The sequence below is a fragment of the Ylistrum balloti genome, unplaced genomic scaffold (assembly GCF_031769215.1).
Source record: "Ylistrum balloti isolate Yb309-2 unplaced genomic scaffold, AGI_CSIRO_Ybal_v1 Utg370160, whole genome shotgun sequence".
NCBI classification, from domain to species: domain Eukaryota; kingdom Metazoa; phylum Mollusca; class Bivalvia; order Pectinida; family Pectinidae; genus Ylistrum; species Ylistrum balloti.
In genome coordinates this window covers 115,454-135,599 of record NW_026782156.1, presented here as the reverse complement: position 1 = coordinate 135,599, position 20,146 = coordinate 115,454, and the positions used below count along the sequence as shown (strand labels likewise).

At 36.6% G+C, this 20,146-nt stretch overlaps 1 protein-coding gene across 1 annotated transcript in view; it reads left to right on the top strand.

Moving 5' to 3' along the window:
* The window catches only part of LOC132550985 (cAMP-dependent protein kinase catalytic subunit alpha), a 107,221-nt gene that overhangs the window by 25,437 nt on the left and 61,638 nt on the right, over positions 1–20,146 (top strand). Inside the window, exon 2 of the mRNA XM_060215088.1 lies at positions 17,804–17,965. Within this exon, the coding sequence (XP_060071071.1) occupies positions 17,842–17,965 (124 nt within the window). The 5' untranslated portion in view covers positions 17,804–17,841. The remainder of the gene's footprint in view (positions 1–17,803; positions 17,966–20,146) is intronic.

The window sequence follows — 20,146 nt, the reverse complement described above, 5'->3', positions numbered from 1 at the left end:
ACTTGGGGGCGGGCCCCAAATGGGAAAATTAGTCAATAATTTTGCTTTAAAATGTTATTGCTGAGTAGATTTTAACCAATTTTTAGCCTGAAACATTATCAGGGGGTGTTGTTATTTTCAGTCTGATCAAAACTTCAACATGGTAACCACAGTAAGCATTTTGTAACATGATTGTGCCACTGTTTCTCATGAACAGAACCAGCCATTTACGAGTTTCTCACACTTTCAAGGAATGTTCAAAATTTGAATTTATCGGATTTGTTAGTCCACAATCAGCAAATTCTGTGGTTTGTCCATCCGTTCGTCGAATGTCAGATTACAGTTAAGGGTCATGGCCCTCTTGCTAAATTTTAATTTTTGCTTTAAGAAGATTTAATATAAATGTAAAAAAAATATACTACATTGAATCAGTACCTGTGAGGACCTGGAAAATGAGAATAATGAAAATACATGAAGATTCCATAACCCAGATTGGCCATAAACTTTTGGGTTAATACATACTCGATGCTCTGGACTATTGAGGTTGGTTCCAGGGGTGCAGAGAGTGAAAGTGATAGTATCGAGGATGGTTCCAGGGGTACAGAGAGTGAAAGTGGTCGTAACCCTTGGAGTATCGAGGATGGTTCTAGGGGTACAGAGAGTGAAAGTGGTCGTAACCCTTGGAGTATAGAGGATGGTTCGAGGGGTACAGATAGTGAAAGTGATCGTAACCCCTGGAGTATAGAGGATGGTTCGAGGGGTACAGAGAGTGGAAGTGATCGTAACCCCTGGAGTATAGAGGATGGTTCGAGGGGTACAGAGAGTGGAAGTGATCGTAATCCCTGAAGTATAGAGATTGGTTCCAGGGATACAGACGGAATTAACATGATTTAATGTCGATATCAGCTCTGTCTGGTCATTATCTGAACGTATGAATCCTATAAAGTTGTTAAGAATATTTGAAAGGAAACTTCTCGCAGACATGTCATTTTCTGAAGTGCATTTTTCCCTATATGTATTATAAATGAATTTAGTTTTTCTCCTTTATGTCGGTTTCAAGTGAAATAAAGTCATGTTCTCCAAATCTCATTTCTCAATCTATTTTCGACTGTATATGTAAAAGATTCGAGCTTGCGGTACGCTGTTAACAGGTAACTGATGTATTTTTGTCCTGGCGTTGTCAGAAATCTCGTGATAGGCGCTATGTCATCGACCTCTGTGTGACAGGAGAATTCCGATTAATATGCTGCCTTAATTAGCATTCTGTATATATTATTAGAGCCGGGACACGAGATTGGTAACTGGGACTATTTCACGGATGTAGATAAGAACTGATTTGTCCAGATTAAATTTAAAACCTTTTCCGTAACACGAACTCGTACAAGTGACAATCTTCAGTCGACCCTTGAGTATTGTGTCAAGTAATTTTATTAACCTGTTTTTCACGAATTTTACCAGAAAGTTTATTTCAGGTGTTATTTGAATTTGTTAACTTTTTACTGAACGTTAGCTACAAAACAAAATCATTGAAAAACTTAAAACAGCTAAAGACCTAAAAGTATTTAAGAATTCACTGCATAAGATCCAAAGTTTTGAAAATGTTTTTCAACAGATGAAATAATTTGTTTCCGTTTAAAAAATGACGTTTTTATGCTGCAGTGCGCAAATCAGAGGAGAAAAGGTTTCCTGGTTTGTAGATTTGTCGAATCCTCCACTATTGTAAGGTACTGATAACAGTTATGATTCTACATCACTGTACTTTCTGAAAATCCTTTTATTCTACGTTTTGGGTAGATCTGAAATTTTGATTTGTGCTAATGCTTGTTTGATCATTTTGATTGTTTTAAGCGACCTTTTGTCATTTGTTTATTTTAAGCGACCTTTTATCAATTCGTTTGCTGTAAGTGAGCAGAAATATGTGAACAACTGAGCTTTGACTATAGCTCTGAATGATGACTATGCTGCGGGCACATTGATGGAACTGACGTGATAATAAGAAGAAGATGTCATCTCCAGTCCCTTTGTGTCTGACAACGTTGCGATTTCTGTTTGTCTAGTCCACAACATTCATTACTTCTGTCCGTAGATGTGAAATTTGCTCGAACGTGTATTGAATTAAATGATTTTAAAATGAATGGAAGGCCTACTGATGAATTACATATCTTAGCTTGTCCTTGTTTAGTATTCGTGAGATTTAATACATTACCAAAAAAGCATGATATTAAGAAAATTTGAATACTCCGTCCTTTATGTACTTGGTAAGGCAGGTGAAGAATATATGCTGTATTTAGATTTGTAATTATTTTTTTGCCGGATAAAAGTCAAAAGTTTATTGAAACGCGACGTGTCCATTTGATGTTTCGTGAATAATCTCGCGGTATCAAATGTTAAAATTTTGTGTACGTGTTTTGTAATAATTGCCATTTAACTTCAAATATTCATTACAAATTCCGACCATGATGCGACTCGCTCGCAATACATATTTATCAATCACTGTTTGTGTTAATTAAATATAAACATTTTCTTAAACTCCGCTTCCCCAGCACAGAGAAACAAAGCCGTATTGCGAAGGATCTGTAAGAAAAATGTGTAATAGAAAAAAGAGCACAGAACGGTCTGCAATTCAATATATGGTAGTGTTACATTTGTATGTTTCATTTCCTCCATTATCCTATACAAACACAAGACACTTGCTAGAAACCTAAGCGAGCACTATGGAGGGATCTGTAAATTCAATTACAGACAAGAGGCAATCCATCATAATTATAGGCAGTGAACAGACACTATGATACAGACACGATGTTTTACAGCAAAAGAAATTGATGAACTAGTCTACGATTATGTAACAGAAATGAAGAAGGTTTTCTTTTTGTTAATAAACTAGCTGGAATCTTTGTTTTAATAGTATTGTCAGTTTGAATTCTAAATCCAATTTCTATTTTAACTGTCGCTTATATTTAGTTTTCGATTTTATTTTAGTAATTAATGTGAATAATAACTTTAAAAATAGGCATTTTGGAATGATTTTAGAATTTCGCGAATTGTGCATTGTCTTTACACAATTACATTCTCCTTTCCCTTGTGTATTTAGCTGATGCACGTGTTTACTACAGTTTTCTTGTTTCTGATGCGAACAACACCCGGAAGTGTTGTGTATTTATAAAATAAAAATTTACCGGTGCCTCTCTCTGCCTCAAAAATCGATTATATCAAGTAAAACTAACCGTATTAAATAATTCAGTGCTAGTTCCCGTAAACTGAAATTTTCCGTCACTAATCAATTAAAGACCTATCGCTGATAACCTTGTTCTTACTGGAGAACGTGACATTACTTACTAAGATCGACTAAGATATTTACAATGCGGGGGTCGTCGAGGAAGCCAAAGACAATTAATCTTCCGAAACACATGGTTATATTATCCGTGTACGTTTCAGGGTTTGGTTTTACATTACTTAACGTCCTTTCAACAGCCATGATTACTGAACAGATTCCGTGTCAATCTTTCTGTTGTTCATATTTTGCCTCGGCCTACCTGAGTTTAAGTTAATATTCTACTGACGTGACGTGTTTTCTTCGAAATGCAAGGGTTACGCCACTGTAGCAGTCCAAGGTTGGTGATCGTAGAATTACATACAGCGACGAGGCGGCGTTCACACGCTACATCAAAAAGAACCTCTACAGCAGAAGCAATAGATTCAGATCTTTATCATTCGGTGTTATCTTACGCGAGTAAATGCCCTCCGCATACAAACTGATCATATAGAGCCATGCGGACTGACCACCCAAAACATACTCTGAACAGGTCAGTCCGAACATAAAAACGGTTTTCTTATAAGGATGTTACGATATCATCTGGTGGTCAATTTACTAGTTTATATGATAGAGTTTTTACGACTATTTAAGTATCTTGTGACAGTTTCTATTATTGATAATTACGATTCATGTATAAAGCAGAGGGGTTCCGAGAAACTAATCACGCCACAAACAAATATTGATTCCCTCTGCCATATACCGAAAATATCGACCGACTCTGTGCAGTGCATACGCTTTAATCATAGAACAGCCATGACACACGGTTTGGAAATCTTTATCATTTTTTCTCTTGGTGCATAAATCGTACGTATACCTATGTCGGTACGTCACACGAATCAAACTCTAATTACTATATTTCTTATGCTTTCATCAAACTTTTTGCGTGTTTTTTTTTTTAAAGTAAAGGTCATTTTTACTGTTCGTAGAATATTTTTCTGTTAATGTCAGTATCTTTACATTAACGGAAACAAGGACATTCCAGTCTTACTGACATCCTGACAGGGGAGCTAACCCTTCCTTTTGGAATATGTTACTACTTTACAACTGACCAATGCTTGTCGCTGCCATCCATGAATATTCAGTTTGTCTGTATTGTGATTGGGGATGGTATAAACGGATCGTCCAGTGGTGTCATGGTTGTATTCTTGTGGAAAATACGAATTGCTCAGGATGTCATGCTGGCTGTTCACGTACAAATAAACCAAGCAAAGAAAGAACGTAAAAAAGAAATAAAAAGAAACAGGAACAAACAAATAAATAGTGAAATAATATTACACATTACTTCTAATGTTCAGCCAGCATCAGGATGACGGTAAATCAGAGATGAAGTTTCAGCCATCATAATCAATATTTACACCGGAAGTGTTTGATAATCTTAGCCGCTGTCAATCTAGCTCCCATTGGCGGTAGAGCAGACTTATCGTGTGTTGATTATATCGCACTGGACAGGGAGACAATCATACTTGATTATCGACATATATGTCCGAGACCTGGGACCCAGGGGCATTCAAAGTCGAACTTCAACACTCGGACGATTTGCAGCATCATATTGAACAGGAAGGAATTTGATGGCGGATTATGTTTGTAGGAAGTGGAATGGTAATGAAATAAGATTAATGGTGTCCCATGTCATTATAGTGTTTCTGTAATCTGTCCTGTTTTATGGGTTTAATTCAAGCACTGGAAGCTTTCATAACGAACCGGCTGTCCTTAAATACAACCGTGAGCTATAACTGGAGTCTTCGAGGTACTCAAGACCGTTTACTAACCAACAAATAAACAATTCATAATATTTTACTTAACATACAAGACCATAGAACTTCCAAAAACAAGCGACACCTCGTACTATTTATTGACTCGAACGACTCTCAATCTCCATATCAAACAGTATATGCCAAATTCAAAGACGATGTGCCAACATGCAATTGTGATATTCTATATGAAAAGTTGGCCAATTTTACGCTTTACACACCAGAAAAGCGAGCCAGCAGAAGTGAAGACAGCCACATCATCTCCCGGAATAATCTAATACAAGTATACAATTTATCAATTTTCCAATTTAACGCATTCAAGCCAATAATTTCCGGTATGGCGAACGAAAGAAAATAATGGCGCTATCTGATGACGTATGACCTTTAACCTTCAGACAGTGGTCGACTATTTATGATTTTCACACGCTGTCAGTTTTTTAATCATACTCGATTCTACGAGGTGTTAAAAGATATCAAACGAAACGGAAAATCAGATTAAGGTACACTTTGTGTATGTCCTGAATGACGGTTCTCGATGGCTGCGGTGCATTCGATGACGTTCATCCATCAGTGTACAAAATATCAAGGCGTGTTCGATACAATGCAAACACTTAGCAAGTGATAACTGTGAGAAATGGGCTGATAGATCGATGATTGTTATCGACAACATACGTTTACAGAAGACCTACAGATGTCACTCGGCATAACACATAATTAAAACAGTATGAAAGAGCTGAACTGGTTCCAGTGAACATATTTGTACTTTCCAAGATTTCAACGGTATGATTCGATGTAAATAGGGAATCCGTACATCATGCACATTTTTTATTGCAGAGACCAAAATTTTCAATTTTAACATCGCCAAATCAACAGTCATTTTCAGGCAGAGTATCTTTCTAGTACCTGGTGACTGTCTCAAAACAACATACGAGACCCGTCGCTCGCCATTCGAAGTAATTGTTTTGAAGAGTTTTGCCCGGGTCCTTTTCTCAGCTCCCTAATAGTCACACCCCTACAGGTGTTCTCACAGATGGGGAAGCATCAAACTATACATTCTACCTCGGTCCCATGCTTGCTCCATTGCATAAAAGTTTAGTTAGGGAGAGAACATACGCATACAAATTTGCCTTGACATGAATGGTTTTATTCTCTTTGCCATACAGTGGCATAATGTTTGGTCTAAATGTAGTATCCATCTGATGGATCGTGCTATCAGTAAGTTACAATATCTCGTATATTGACGACTCTGACGAAACGTACGCGAATGTGTTTTTAGACATAATATGAATAAATCAGAAACCACGAAAAGGAGGAAAAACATCTCTTGACATGAAAAAATTATTCGTCTGAAAAGCAGTTGCATTCATATCAACAATGGATGTCATGTCAATTAAGACATGTTTGAATGTTTTCGTTGATCGTTAATTCATTGGATGATGATATACGATATATATAAACTGACCAGTATTATATATGACGTTAAGACGCAAAAATGTTAACCAATATTGGTTTATCCACCACTCAAAAAATGATGACGTCATATTCACGCTGTGACAATGCCTCATATCAGATTTAAGTAATCAGATGAAAGATCCGGTGTAATTACTGCGCCGTCATTTCCCAATATAATTTCGAAGACAACACAATACAGTCCAAAAAAAACTTACTCCCGTATAGGTTCAAAGACAGACAAAAATCATTTGCTAACTTGTAAAAAAGACCATTCAATTTCTTTGTTATCAATTGTTATTTTATTAGATAAAACTGTGTTTTTTTTTTATTAATTAGTACTGTTTTTATTGCTGCTGTTAATTCGAAAGATATGTACATGTATATTTCGGTTTACAATATATCTCGACTTTCCTTCTCAATTCCCTACATCTCCCCTATTCTTCCTGTAAACCTATACTGCTCGTGAAATGCGATAACTTATGCAATTATCGGCCCGAACGTTATGGATAGGTTCGTTGGATTTTTCTACCCCCTTTGATAATTGGTCATCTAACTGGCCAATTTACAGGTGTAGTGGTTTATCGTATGTAATTATCCATTCATGTTCCGGAAATTGACTGATGATTATTTATAATTTAGATAAATTCGGATTGCAGTATACTGACTAAGTCTGTATTGGGAAGAACTGTACCGGTTTCATTAACGTTTCGAACAGGATAGGCTTATGGACAAATAAGCTGTATGAATTGGTAGCGGCTTTGTTTGGAAAGATACAAGTATTTACTACTTAGAGGTTCATGTTGCTGAAAGTGAGTGAAGTTTGGAGAAAAAGGAGGACAATGATGCATTATTATTTACAACGCTTTTAAATGTTTGAACCATAGACAGGAGAAAAACGTTAATAAAGGAAAAATAATGAATTCAACATACCTAGCAATAAGTAGGTAAGGTATATATATCACAAAATTGTATGATTCTCTAGCTAAGTGAGGGGCACATAGCATTGTTTTAAGAAAAGTCAGAGAAGTACTCGCATGTTATCTTGTTTTGATTGAACAAATAGAAAATTATCTTTATTTGTTTGATAAAAATATCAGTATCCTTATTTTTCCCGAACTTTCGATGCCTATAAAAATATGTTCGCCGTAATAGTGAATCTGTCGACCGATTTCTTATTAGTATATTTCTATACATTGTTTCATCTCGGTAAATAAAATGCTAAATTTCGACTGAGATACTGATTTTCATGATTAAAAAAAATCTGCCGGGAAAGAGGGCGTGTGTGACCGATACGTAAATGTGACACGTGATACCGTCAGCCACTGTATAAGTGTCTTGCCTGGTTGTTGACCGCTTGTGAAAGCACCTTCTACTATTGTCTGTATAAAGACAACACACATCAAGAGATGTTACATTAATATTAGTAGGTATGTCTGCAATCTGATACTACACGTTGTTGCGAGTGTCCGGAATTTCTTAAGCTCTTGTTATGTTTTAAGTACTATAATAGCATAATTTTTAAGTAAATAGTCATTCTCCTTATTCCGTGCCAAGTAATTGCACTGTAAGTATTTGTACAGGTTTGCAAGAGGTAAAATACACATACGCTACGAACGTGTGTACTGTTGGGAGTTTATTTCGAACATACGTGTAAGTATTATATACCTATGTACACAGGCTGTTTATGATTGATATATTCATGCGTTTGCATATACATTAATTTTTCTCCAACTGAAATGTGACAACTTTGTACATATTTACATATAATTACCGCCGCCCTATGTAATGCATCAAGGTCTTTCAACGACAAGTGTAGTGTACTTCTATTACATATGCTTAGACTCCGGGCTGATTAAGGCTTGGTAAGTATTGACGAGTCATACCTCCTTTCATACTTCTAAGATTGTATTAGATACTTAGGTAAGAAACCTGACAAATCGGGACCACTGAAATGGTCGGTTTAAATGTGTTCTCTGTAAAATTTGAGATTACTTCCGTGTCGTCCCGATTAAACAAGTATTAAAGTCAACGAAATTCGATTTCGCCAGAGGTTTTGCAACTTAAGTTGAAGATATTTCACTGTGTATAGGATTTCCATCTAACAATGAAGAACTTAACCGATTTTCGTAATCCATTATTCATTACTAACATAACCCTCTACAGCATTAGATTTTAACACGTGATCGAAACAAAGGAATGTCTGATATTGAACCGGAACCCTCGTAAGGTGTAAGGACTCGCTCACTCATATTGAACCGGAACTCTGCTAGTGGGTAAGGACTCGCTCACTCATATTGAACCGGAACTCACCTAGTGGGTTAGGACTCACTCGCTCAAATTAAACCGGAACTCACCTAGTGGGTAAGGACACGCTCACTCCTATTGAACCGGAACCTTTCTAATGTGTAAGGACTCGCTCGTTCATATTGAACCGAAACCCACCTAATGAGTAAGGATACGCTCACTCCTATTGAACCGGAACCCTCTTAGTGGATAAAGACTCGCTCACTCATATTGCTGATATGTCGATGAATTATTACCACCAAGCAAAATCACTGTTGGGGAAATTCCTTTCTAGTGTCACATGTGCAATACATGTGTATATTACAGGTATTGTTCCGAACAAGGTTTATTTGATGAAACAATAAAGATGATATTTGTTAAAACTTTCATGAAGTTCGGAAGTGAAAATACAATACATTTCTCGATATTAAACTTGTCTTGAAAGCGATATTCATAAATTATACTGCAAAATGAAACACTTGTTGTATATATACACATATATAGCAGGTTCATGAAGAAGGATGCTTGACAAACAGTTACATTTGTTTACCCGTCGTGACACGCAAAATTCTTAAACGAATAAGAGGCTTTCTCGAAGACGCGACCGGAGTGAGAATAATTCGGGTTATAGTTGTCTCAAATAACGGGTACGTGAAAAAGTGTGTATTTTCTTCTGTTTATACAGCCTTGATAAGACTTCAGTTACCTTTCCCATGTTTACAGGCCGATGTTTATCTGGGTATGTATTGCTAGCAGGCGTCACCGGTTTACATGCCCGACTAGATATCCATACAAATGACGAACCACCTAACATATAGCTGTAAAAATCGATTTCTTTGCCAATTAAAACTTACGTAGGCCAATCTCTGTTTCTATACGATCCAATTAACAACAACTGATTTCTTTGTTCATTTGAACGTTATGAGAAATACGAGTCTCGTGTTGAAGTTTCGCCTTATTTCGGTTTTCGTGTGGTTATAGATTCATGGGTACATTGTGAAGAAAGCAGACGTTCTAACTAAAACTTATAATTGTTTTCATCTCATATGGCGGTAATACTTGCTGTGGGCGATGCCATTTCATCCGGCGTCAATTATATCTTCTTCGGATGAAATGATGATTCGAAGCTAAAAAAATCAGTAGTTATACTTGAACTGGGTCAAGGTCGTTCGTGTTAACGAAGATTCACGATATTGTGTTCGGTCGAAAACTAAAACTTTCAACAAAGATCGGTGTATGGCAACGTCATTTCTCCTGACGTTAACCCACTTCCGAATTTATAAAGTCAGAACTGTCAAATATGTTAAATCTTTTCAATAATTCCAATGATTTTTTATAAATATCAGGTCTATTAAAAAATAAGAAGTCTGGTTAGCAAAAATCAGTTGTTCAACAGAGATCGATCAGTTGTTCAATAGAGATCCATCAGTTGTTCAACCAACAAAGATCGATCAGTTGTTAAACAAAAATCGATCAGTTGTTCAACAGAGATCGATCAGTTGTTCAACCAACAAAGATCGATCAGTTGTTAAACAAAAATCGATCAGTTCAGCAGAGATCGATCAGTTGTTCAACAGAGATCGATCAGTTGTTCAACAGAGATCGATCAGTTGTTCAACCAACAAAGATCGACCAGTTGTTCAACAAAGACTGATCAGTTGTTCAACAAAGACCGATCAGTTGTTCAACAGAGATCGATCAGTTCAACAGAGATCGATTAGTTGTTCAACAGAGATTGATCAGTTGTTCAACAAAGATCGATCAGTTGTTTAACAGAGATCGATCAGTTGTTCAACAGAGATTGATCAGTTGTTCAACAACGACCGATCAGTTGTTCAACAGAGATCGATCAGTTGTTCAACCAACAAAGATCGACCAGTTGTTCAACAAAGACTGATCAGTTGTTCAACAAAGACCGATCAGTTGTTCAACAGAGATCGATCAGTTTAACAGAGATCGATTAGTTGTTCAACAGAGATCGATCAGTTGTTCAACAAAGATCGATCAGTTGTTTAACAGAGATCGATCAGTTGTTTAACATAGATCGATCTTGCTCGTATATGTAATGTGTTTCTGCTGTTGTGTGGCGTCATCGTCGTCGTCGTCGCTGTTAAATTATTGTTTCTGTTCGACGTTGACGTCAACGTCGTCATCAATGTCTGTTCTTTGTTGAAATTCTGAAAATATGAACCGATCAAAAGTAGCACGAGGCTTAATTGTAGTGTTGTACGTCATACAAAATGTAGCACTGTCCAGTTGTGTAGCGGTCAGTTCTGATGACCAGTGCTATAGTCGTGTCTACTCGTGGTCTTTGTGTACTCGGTATATTTACTGGGGCGTTTAACATCAATAATGAATACTTTGTTACACAGGTGAATCGAAACTAGAAGATGTCAATTTAAAAGCTTTTAAAGGGATATCGGCGATAAGACCGCTTGACCACCAATGGACATTAGATGAACAGTGGTCCTTGTCACGTCACCCAGACAGGATTAATTATATAAGAGGTCAAAGCTACACCTGATGTGTATGTTGTTCGTACTGATAGTGTGCTGGAGGCTTAGTCTGATAGTAAACACAAGAATGACGTGACACTTTACAGTTCGTGTGACTAAATCAAGTAAACATTTACACCGACAAAACGGGAATTATCTGCGTGCTTTCTGTAAAGACAGATCTAGGCTAGAAAGTTGCAACAATTTTTTTCAGTTGAAACAATTTCTGTGACGTTTCAGTTCACCTGGAGGATAATTGATACAAATTCTGTAATTGTGGATGGTTGCTTCTGGACAGTGTGTAAACACATACATTTTGGTAAGTGAAAGTGACAAAAGGGGACTGGGCATTCCTCAGGGCTTCTCCGTGTCGCCGTGTCCATGTCACAGTGTAGCGTGTATCTGCCATCACAAGTTGTTTACAAAAGTATTCTACTCTTTACATTTATAGACATATTCATTCATGTACTTTTATTATCCAGATAGTGACAGGAAATCGTTCTTGTCCAACACCGAAAACTTTAACTTACCACCATATTCTTTTTTTTCACTCTCGGTGACCTTCAAATTTGGTCGAAATATCTGTTGTTTTGCTTTCAAAATTGAAGTTTAGGATGGGGCACAAGTTATATCATTTCTCTTGCTACCAAACTGTGGTTAAGACTGCGTGATACGTGTACATTTACCTTGGTATATTGTGACATATAAACATATATTTATATATGTTACGTTAAGTTCATGTCTATTTCTGTGTCGTACATATATTCCAATAGAATTACTAAGAAATCTTATCATTGTAAATATATGTTTACACGAGACTGCAGGACTTAATTACCATTGAAGTGCTTCGTGACTTGTTTGTGAAAGCATTAAATTATACTTAAATTATTGTTAAATGGATGTATTTATATGTCATTGTGGAGTAACCAATGACATTTCACTTTTAACACGTTCTCTGATAATTACTGCTTTTGTGTATCGTCAATGGCTTTGCACTTGATGAGTCTTGGTTAATTAAGTGATTGCGTCAAATCTGTTTGTTTTGAGCGTGTTAACAAATGTCTGAATGAGAAAGACTGCTGATCAACATGTAGTGTACCGCTGGAGCGAAACAAGAAAGCCTAGCATATGTCCTGAATAATTAAAAGTAAAAAGAAATCCTACCTGATCAATTCTACCTGTGCATATATGAGATACATTAGAAAGATAAAAATCCCAGCTACATAGGAAAGTTGTTCTTTTTTATGTGGGTATAGAAATATCAAAATATTGACAATCAACGTGTTTATTCACAAAGGATAGGAAAAGTAAAGTAGTGCTAATGTAACTTCATAGATTACACAGCGAACTAAAAAATAATGGTGATTTACACTCATTTTGTAAATTTGATGTGTATGGTTCAAGATAGGGACAATCAAACCGAGCCAAGGAGGATATCAAATCTTAGATCGATGTGCGGGAGCATGCATGGTTAATATAGTGAACAATGACGTAAGTGCTGTATTTAGATTTTATAACATGTATTAGACATCAATGTAAACACGAACTTAAATGCGTTCTTGATATATGGGTGGTCGGGTGGCGCTGTGGTAACGCAATCGCGTGAAAAGGTAGCAGGTCACGTGTCCGACCACCTGGGTGTTCCCCGGGTACTCCCGATTTCCTCCGAGTAAGACCCCTTGCGCGCTTTCATCCGGGCCAACAAGAGTGATTAGTATAAGTTGCTAATACTTGTTTTACAATTGTTGTTAAATAAATAAAGTTATTGTTAAGGATGCTTGTTGTTACAATTTACAAAGCCAGTAAACAGTCATACAAACTCTTATGTGATAGATTTGTTTTAACAGAAGTGCAAATATTTTATTTCTTTATGATAACAGAATGACGTCACTTTAAACTTTATGATACCATACACTCAGGTCTCACGGTACCGCGATAATACACCTTATGTATTTTCGATCAATTTCAGCAGTACTAACCGGTACATTCGAATCGTTCTCCCCTAGTGATGACGCGATAACTGCATAAGATATTTTTTACGGTTCAACATTCCATTTCTACCTGCATCGATAACGATTCACGAAAGCGAAAAAGGATTCTGAATTTGTCGAACCTTTACCAAACAAACGAATAAACTACATGTATAGCACACTAGTTAAATTTGGTGACGTTACATGTTGATAATGTGCGTCACAGCGTAATAAATAATTGGTTCTGTACCTGGCTGACCTGTATAGGTGGTGTATATCAGTGGACGTCGTAAATAAAATATTGTCTTTAAAATGTATCTAATTCCTGAAGTTTACAAGTTCATGAATGTCTTGAAGTGCATTAAAAAATATGTTGACTGATTTATAATATTATCTTGACCATACGAAAATAATTTATGGGACATATATATGAAGAGAAAATCAAAAATAGAAATATGTTAATCAAGTCTGGGTCATTACTCGTGCGACATTTCCAAAAGGCAGTTGCACACTTACATCTACAATAACGTAGAATAGTTATATTCAATAGGCTGATATGTCATAGAGGCAAATTTATTGTTCATAAATCGTAAATGTATTTCTGATTTATATTTAATACGGCGCTTAAGTGCAATATAACCAACCTATCAATCAAATATATATTATTATCAAATTACTCAAGGTATCTATAGAAATAAAAATAATTGTTTGCTATCTTAGTAGGAACTCTCCCGTCAGAAATCGTGTTTTAATATCTCGCTTGATAGAAATTTGATCGCATAGATTTTTTTTTTTAAATTGGAGTTTTTTTTTTTGTTGATTTTCTCAGAGCCTCCTAGCGTCTCACTAAAGTCTCTTACACAAGGTGTGATTTTCTTTCCTTTTTACAAATATTTGTCAGAAAGTCGATACATCTACTGTTTAGTTCATTGTTAGTTTTTCTAATTACACTTTGATCAGATTACGCCCGACCTCGGGGTACTGCTCTCGAGAGACAAAATAAAAGGGAGCCCTTAGCGTAAACATGATAAACATATGAATCAAATACCTATCCACCGTTCTTTATGAAGAAGACACTGGCGTTAAATGGACCGTATCATCTATGTACATTTGCAGTAGAAACACATACACACACACACACTTAACTAACAACATGTTGTTGAGCTTTTTTCATTGACGTAGCTTTTGATATCACAATCTTAAGTACCTTTTAGTGACGTCACTACCACAATAGTTTTACTATTTGGTTGAAGGTACAATTCCATTTTGTGCATTAAACCGTTTTGTGTATATCTTAAGTCATCTGAAATGTCAGGGTCAAGGTCAGCGTTGGCCCAGAACCAACCTATTCAGTCTGCAGCGTCAATTAACAATAACTTTCTAATCCTTCATGTTGGTGGATTGGTATGAAAGTTTGCTATTGTGTCCCTTTACATGAAAAAGAGGGTCTAAAATACTTTAGATTGTTGTCCTATTCAAAAATAGGTTGTTTTTGTGGCTCTCCGGCCAAAAACTCACTATTTAAAAAATGTCAATTGCATTTCTAGAAATTGAACAGTCATTTAATGGTTCTTTTCCTCGTTCATTGACGCAAGGAGTATAGTATATAATAAGGAACTTAACAAATCCCTTTATTTACAGTTCAATTCCCTTAAAGAGTAGGAATGAATCAAAATCATAGGTTTTCATAATTTAGCAATCTTACCACAGTCCCTACCAGGGTTGTCGTTCCTAACAAAACGAGCGTTAGGAACGACAACTCTTTGAAGCCCATATACATGTAGGTTACATTATGAACCTAGGGTCAGGTTATACTAGACGATCACACCATCATCATCAGACCAGGTCGTTGTGTTTGATATATAATGGCTTCTCCGGTGTTATCTGCCCGTCGTTATACTCATTAGACTGTTTATAGGGCAAACGTGCGAATCATTGTCAGTACGGACAAGGAGAAATATCTCCTGTTTCTGTCACGGCGATTCAGAATATAACCAGAAGTCGTTTAAACTATGGCATTTGTACAGCATCGTCATGAAATTCTTCCATTAAACATTAAACTCCATGTAACGCTTGACAGTTCACTTCATTCAGTGAACACTAGCAGCTTTGAAGCAAACACTCCAATGACGAAGATTGTCGAAGTGTGACGTTAAACGCAAAGTCAACACACATGAAACAACTACACGACCGTTGAAAACTCTTCTCAATTGCATGATCGATAACTTTATTTTCAGAGTTTAAGCTTTTGAATGAGACTTTTTGTAATAAGTGTATGTGTCTGAACTCACAATGTTTAAATAATTGACGAGCAGCGCAACTTCAGGCTAGCCTTGCGTTGATAATACTCATTCCAGACACCAAGTTTGGATAGGAACATTTTCAGGGTGTTTACGTATAAATATGACAACTGATATGGCAATATCTGTACTTCGGCCTCTCGATAAATGTCACATACACACAGATAACCAATGAATTCCGATCTCGCCACCACGCGCTCCATTAACAACTGGTCGATATTGACTTGTCTCTTGACCAGTATTTCTGCTGCTATGGTCCACTTCCGGTTCCACCTATCAAATCATCAGCTAGTCCCGCAGCCCGCCGAATCGTGACGTTTATCACGAAATTAATGGAGCCATGACGCTAGCTGTATTATTTTAGTTCCTCCTTATCGACCGCCAGTATCATTGATTATTAACGAATTTGTTGGACACTTTTGGGAACTGCTAATTGATTGATTATTAAGCAGAGTTTACCTTAATTACTTTATATTTCTGGTTTTCGGTTCTTATTTGTTTTGATATGATATATTTATATCAAAATGTCTTTTGTTGGAGCTGCTATAGATTAACCATATTGTCGCCATTATTGCCTGCATGTTATCCACGACGTCAGTTTCAAGTGTCTGGCGCGGTTTCGTTCCACAAAGTGAAAAAACTGGACTGCTGTATCCCGCATCATAGTGATATACAGCAGTTATATAGCCTCTTCATTACTGCATGCAAGACTTCTCTATTCTCTACGTGTTTTTTCGCTTTGTTTGAAGTCAAAGACATTTATGGTTAATCAATGTCCTCAACCTTGGCCAGACTCACCTCATTCTGCCATTTCCATCGCCCTCCGTCCTTTCGATGGCACTTCTCAAATAAATCTTCATCGGCACATTTCTATCATAAATCATAACAATGTGACGTGTTTTATTTATTTTGGTTCTGTGTAAATTCACTAGAACTCGGTCGAAACATTGCAGGTCTTGAAGTCTTGTGCCCCGGGGTGGTTTTGGGCTAGTAATGTCAGTTACAAATAAAAAAAAAAGATGTCAAGTTCACATATTGTGTCGGTATCGTCCTCCAGAGCCCTTGCCATAGCGTAGACCTGTTGAAAAAATAGTTCACCTGTCATTTCAGTGAGATTACACTGTAACCTCTAACCAGAAGAATCGGGTAAATAAACTGTTTTCGTTTAAGACAAAGTTATCGGTATGGTATCCGATACCTTTGTCATAAAACAGTTTAACTGACATAATTTACCTCAGAGCTGACTATCAATGAAATGGTACTAACTGTCTACAAGCCATGATGTTAAGTGGCGACTAAACGACTTTCTTTTATAAAGACTTTTTTCTTCCTAATGTGTCTCTTGACACTGCCTCACTTTTCGGCCTTTAGTTTTGGGTTCTATCCCCTGGCCGAGACATATTAGAGTCTTTAAAAATGGCAATTACTAATTTCTGCTTATTGGTTAATATTGTGGTAGTGTAACAACTGTTTTCCCCCTGCCAGTATGTGACCGGATGGGATGTCCTGTTCGGGGCCCTCGACAGTATATTTTTGGAAGGTAGCAATATGAAGTCGATTCGGAATATATCGTAGTCTCCAAAAAACAAACGCACGCAGTACATGTACTCATCTCGCATACATCGGGAGGTCGTCCCTAAATTATGCTGGCTGTTGATAGGACGTCAAGCAATCTAAACCCAACTTAACTGATTATCAAATATGTAACGTCAATCAATTTGTATTATATCTTTTTATAGACTATTTCAGAATCGGACAGCTTGTTAACACATCCAAATTGTTCACACGATCCTTTTGTATTACTCGTGACCTCCCTGATAATCAAACACACAAGGAAGAATGCACGCACTTCTCTGACGTAGTATGAGCAATTAACACGCACGTGACAAACGGCGCATGAACAGGTTAGCGGGAAAAACTCAATAATCTGTTTCAAGAGATGATTTATTATATAAACTATCGGGGCGATAATCGTGCTAGCTTCCCGTTCATAAAGCGAAGTGGCGTGCTGTAGACGTGATTTTGAATAGTATTTACTGTCTCGCTTTGTCCTTGCAGAGATATAAAAAGGTGGCTATGTTAAAAGGCTGGGATTCGATCGAGTCATGTAATGGTTTCATGGCCGAACTTTAATCCTCACGATGAGACGATGTACGATAGCAACACAGAGACGACATGTACGTTGTCAGCCGACATGTCGGAGTTATGAACGGAAGGATGTTATATATTCTAACGGAAAATCTTTTGTCGTATTTTGCAGGTAGAATCTGAAATTCTGTCCATGGTAGTGGCCAAGCTATGGCGGAGATAATCCACAAAATATTCGGACAGAAGCACGGTCATCATAGTAAACACCATGAAAATTCTGGGAAACAACCAGCGTCGGAAACGGAAGGATATACCAAACAACAGCAAGAGTTCTGTAAGTACAGTGTTATTATATATATCAACATCGAATAGGAGAATGGGGCGTGGGGGAAGGGATGTCGGATTATCCCATAAATATATATCCGGGTGTTTTGATGGGTTGTAGAAAAGTCGTCGGTGTTATAAAATCATTATTTAGTGTCACTATTACCGGGATATAAGTATCCACCCAGCGAAGTTAATAAGTCATGTACTCTCTAAACGTGACAACAGTTATAGTTATTGCTTAATATCTGTAAACAGGTGAAAACTGTTTCGTTATGTAAACGAAATCATTCCAAACTGAAAATATCTTCCACAGATTTTATAGTACATCTTCGGCAAACAACCATGCCCAACTATCTCGAAATAACATTCTTAAGGAACTCAGATCACTGCTTACTCGTTGCATATCATATTTGTTCTGGTGCTATCTAGATTTAGGTATTAAAACCTTGTACATCTGGCAATCGAAATGCCATGTGGAATATTTCATAGACAAGGCCTACTGCTTCAGGAGATATCCGGGTTCCACTCAAGTAAATCAAGTGCATAACATACATTGATGCTAGTGCACGTCTTTTAACATTTATCTGCAAAATATATCTAAACGAACCGGAAGTGTATTTCACTTACAGATTTGATTTCTCTTCAGTTCTAGTGTATTGATTTGTAGTAATTTGTACCAAATCACTGACTATATGATACACAACGTGGGAAAAATTAAGTTTGACTTTATATCAAAGCAACATTCCCATACAAACGTCCATGTACAGACTACGGTACACATGGTATACCTGGGAAAATACTGACTATCGGTTATCTTCATAATAAATGGTAACATAGAATGGATGTGTCCATTGGTATTGCTTGACTGAGGTTTGGCTTGGCTATAAACAGGTATACATGTTCACGAAAGAAACATGGAATGACGGGTTCTCTCTTCTCTTTTTTTGTTTTTGTTTTGTTTTTTTTGTTTTGTTTTTTTTTTGCTTTTTTTGTTTTTTCGTTCTTTTTGTGTAATTTTCAATTTCTAATTTACACCAGCGTTATCCTTGACTGAAAGGCAGCGTTTGTTTGTTGGAGACAGTATGTTGTACATCTATTCCTCAATGGAACTTGTATCACCGCTGTATCTTTCGTAAGTTGCACTCGGAAATCTTCGGGACTCATTAGTTACCTAATTATTGCGTCATTTAGTCGTTTGGAGCACTTTGTTCACTGTTACATGTTCTGTGTCTTATAATATCGTTTCCGCGAATTTATCTTTTATTTCTTTCCTAACTACACATTTGATTCTTTTTCTTCGTTACTCCGTCGTTTTGTATCTAGATAATCATCCTCTTATGACTATGGTTGTTGTGAGGTCGAATATCGTAAAATATGGTTTCCCTGATCAGTTGATGGGAATGAGACAGAAAGCTATGCACGGGTTAGTGCACGGTTTGAGGATTTATGATGACGGACACGTTCTGGACAATTAAACGATATTTCTTAAGATGTTGTTGGCAATACAGATATATGTAGTAAAATATTCTCTGTATAAAAGTCGATGTTATTGTTAGATCAGTCAATCCTTTCTGGTAAATCGTCGTGAACATAGAAAGAAAATGGAATTGTCCTACAGGTCACGTGATGTTATATCGACTATAATTACATAAGAAAAACATCGTGTATGTACAGTACATGTACAAATAAATCAAAAGAAAATACACGAGTTTAGGTTGAATGTACAAATATCAAAATCACGTTATTTTGTGGTTTCAATGATTAAAGAATTGTCTTGGTACAAGACCTACGTTTTCTGCTTACGTAAAGATTGTTTAAATTTTTGTAAATAGTAAGATAAAAATTCATCTTGAAACCTTGAAACCTAAACCATCCAAAGAATGTTCATACATTATTAATTTTCATGTAAAGTACCCGCAAGTAAGTGTGTTGATGCCAATTCTATACAATTGATTTCGCCGTAGTCGATATCAGCGGTTGGAATTACCTGTATCATAATATGTACAGTCTTTGTATAGTAGGAAAACGAACACCATGTAATGTTATTACATGCTGTTCTGTGTTTGTTAATTGTTAATTAACTGACAGACCTTGAGTTTACTCAGACAATTATCTTTCTGTAACAATATCTTCCGTGTTGGGAACCAATCAAATACAACGAACATCAGTTATCAATAAATGTGACGTT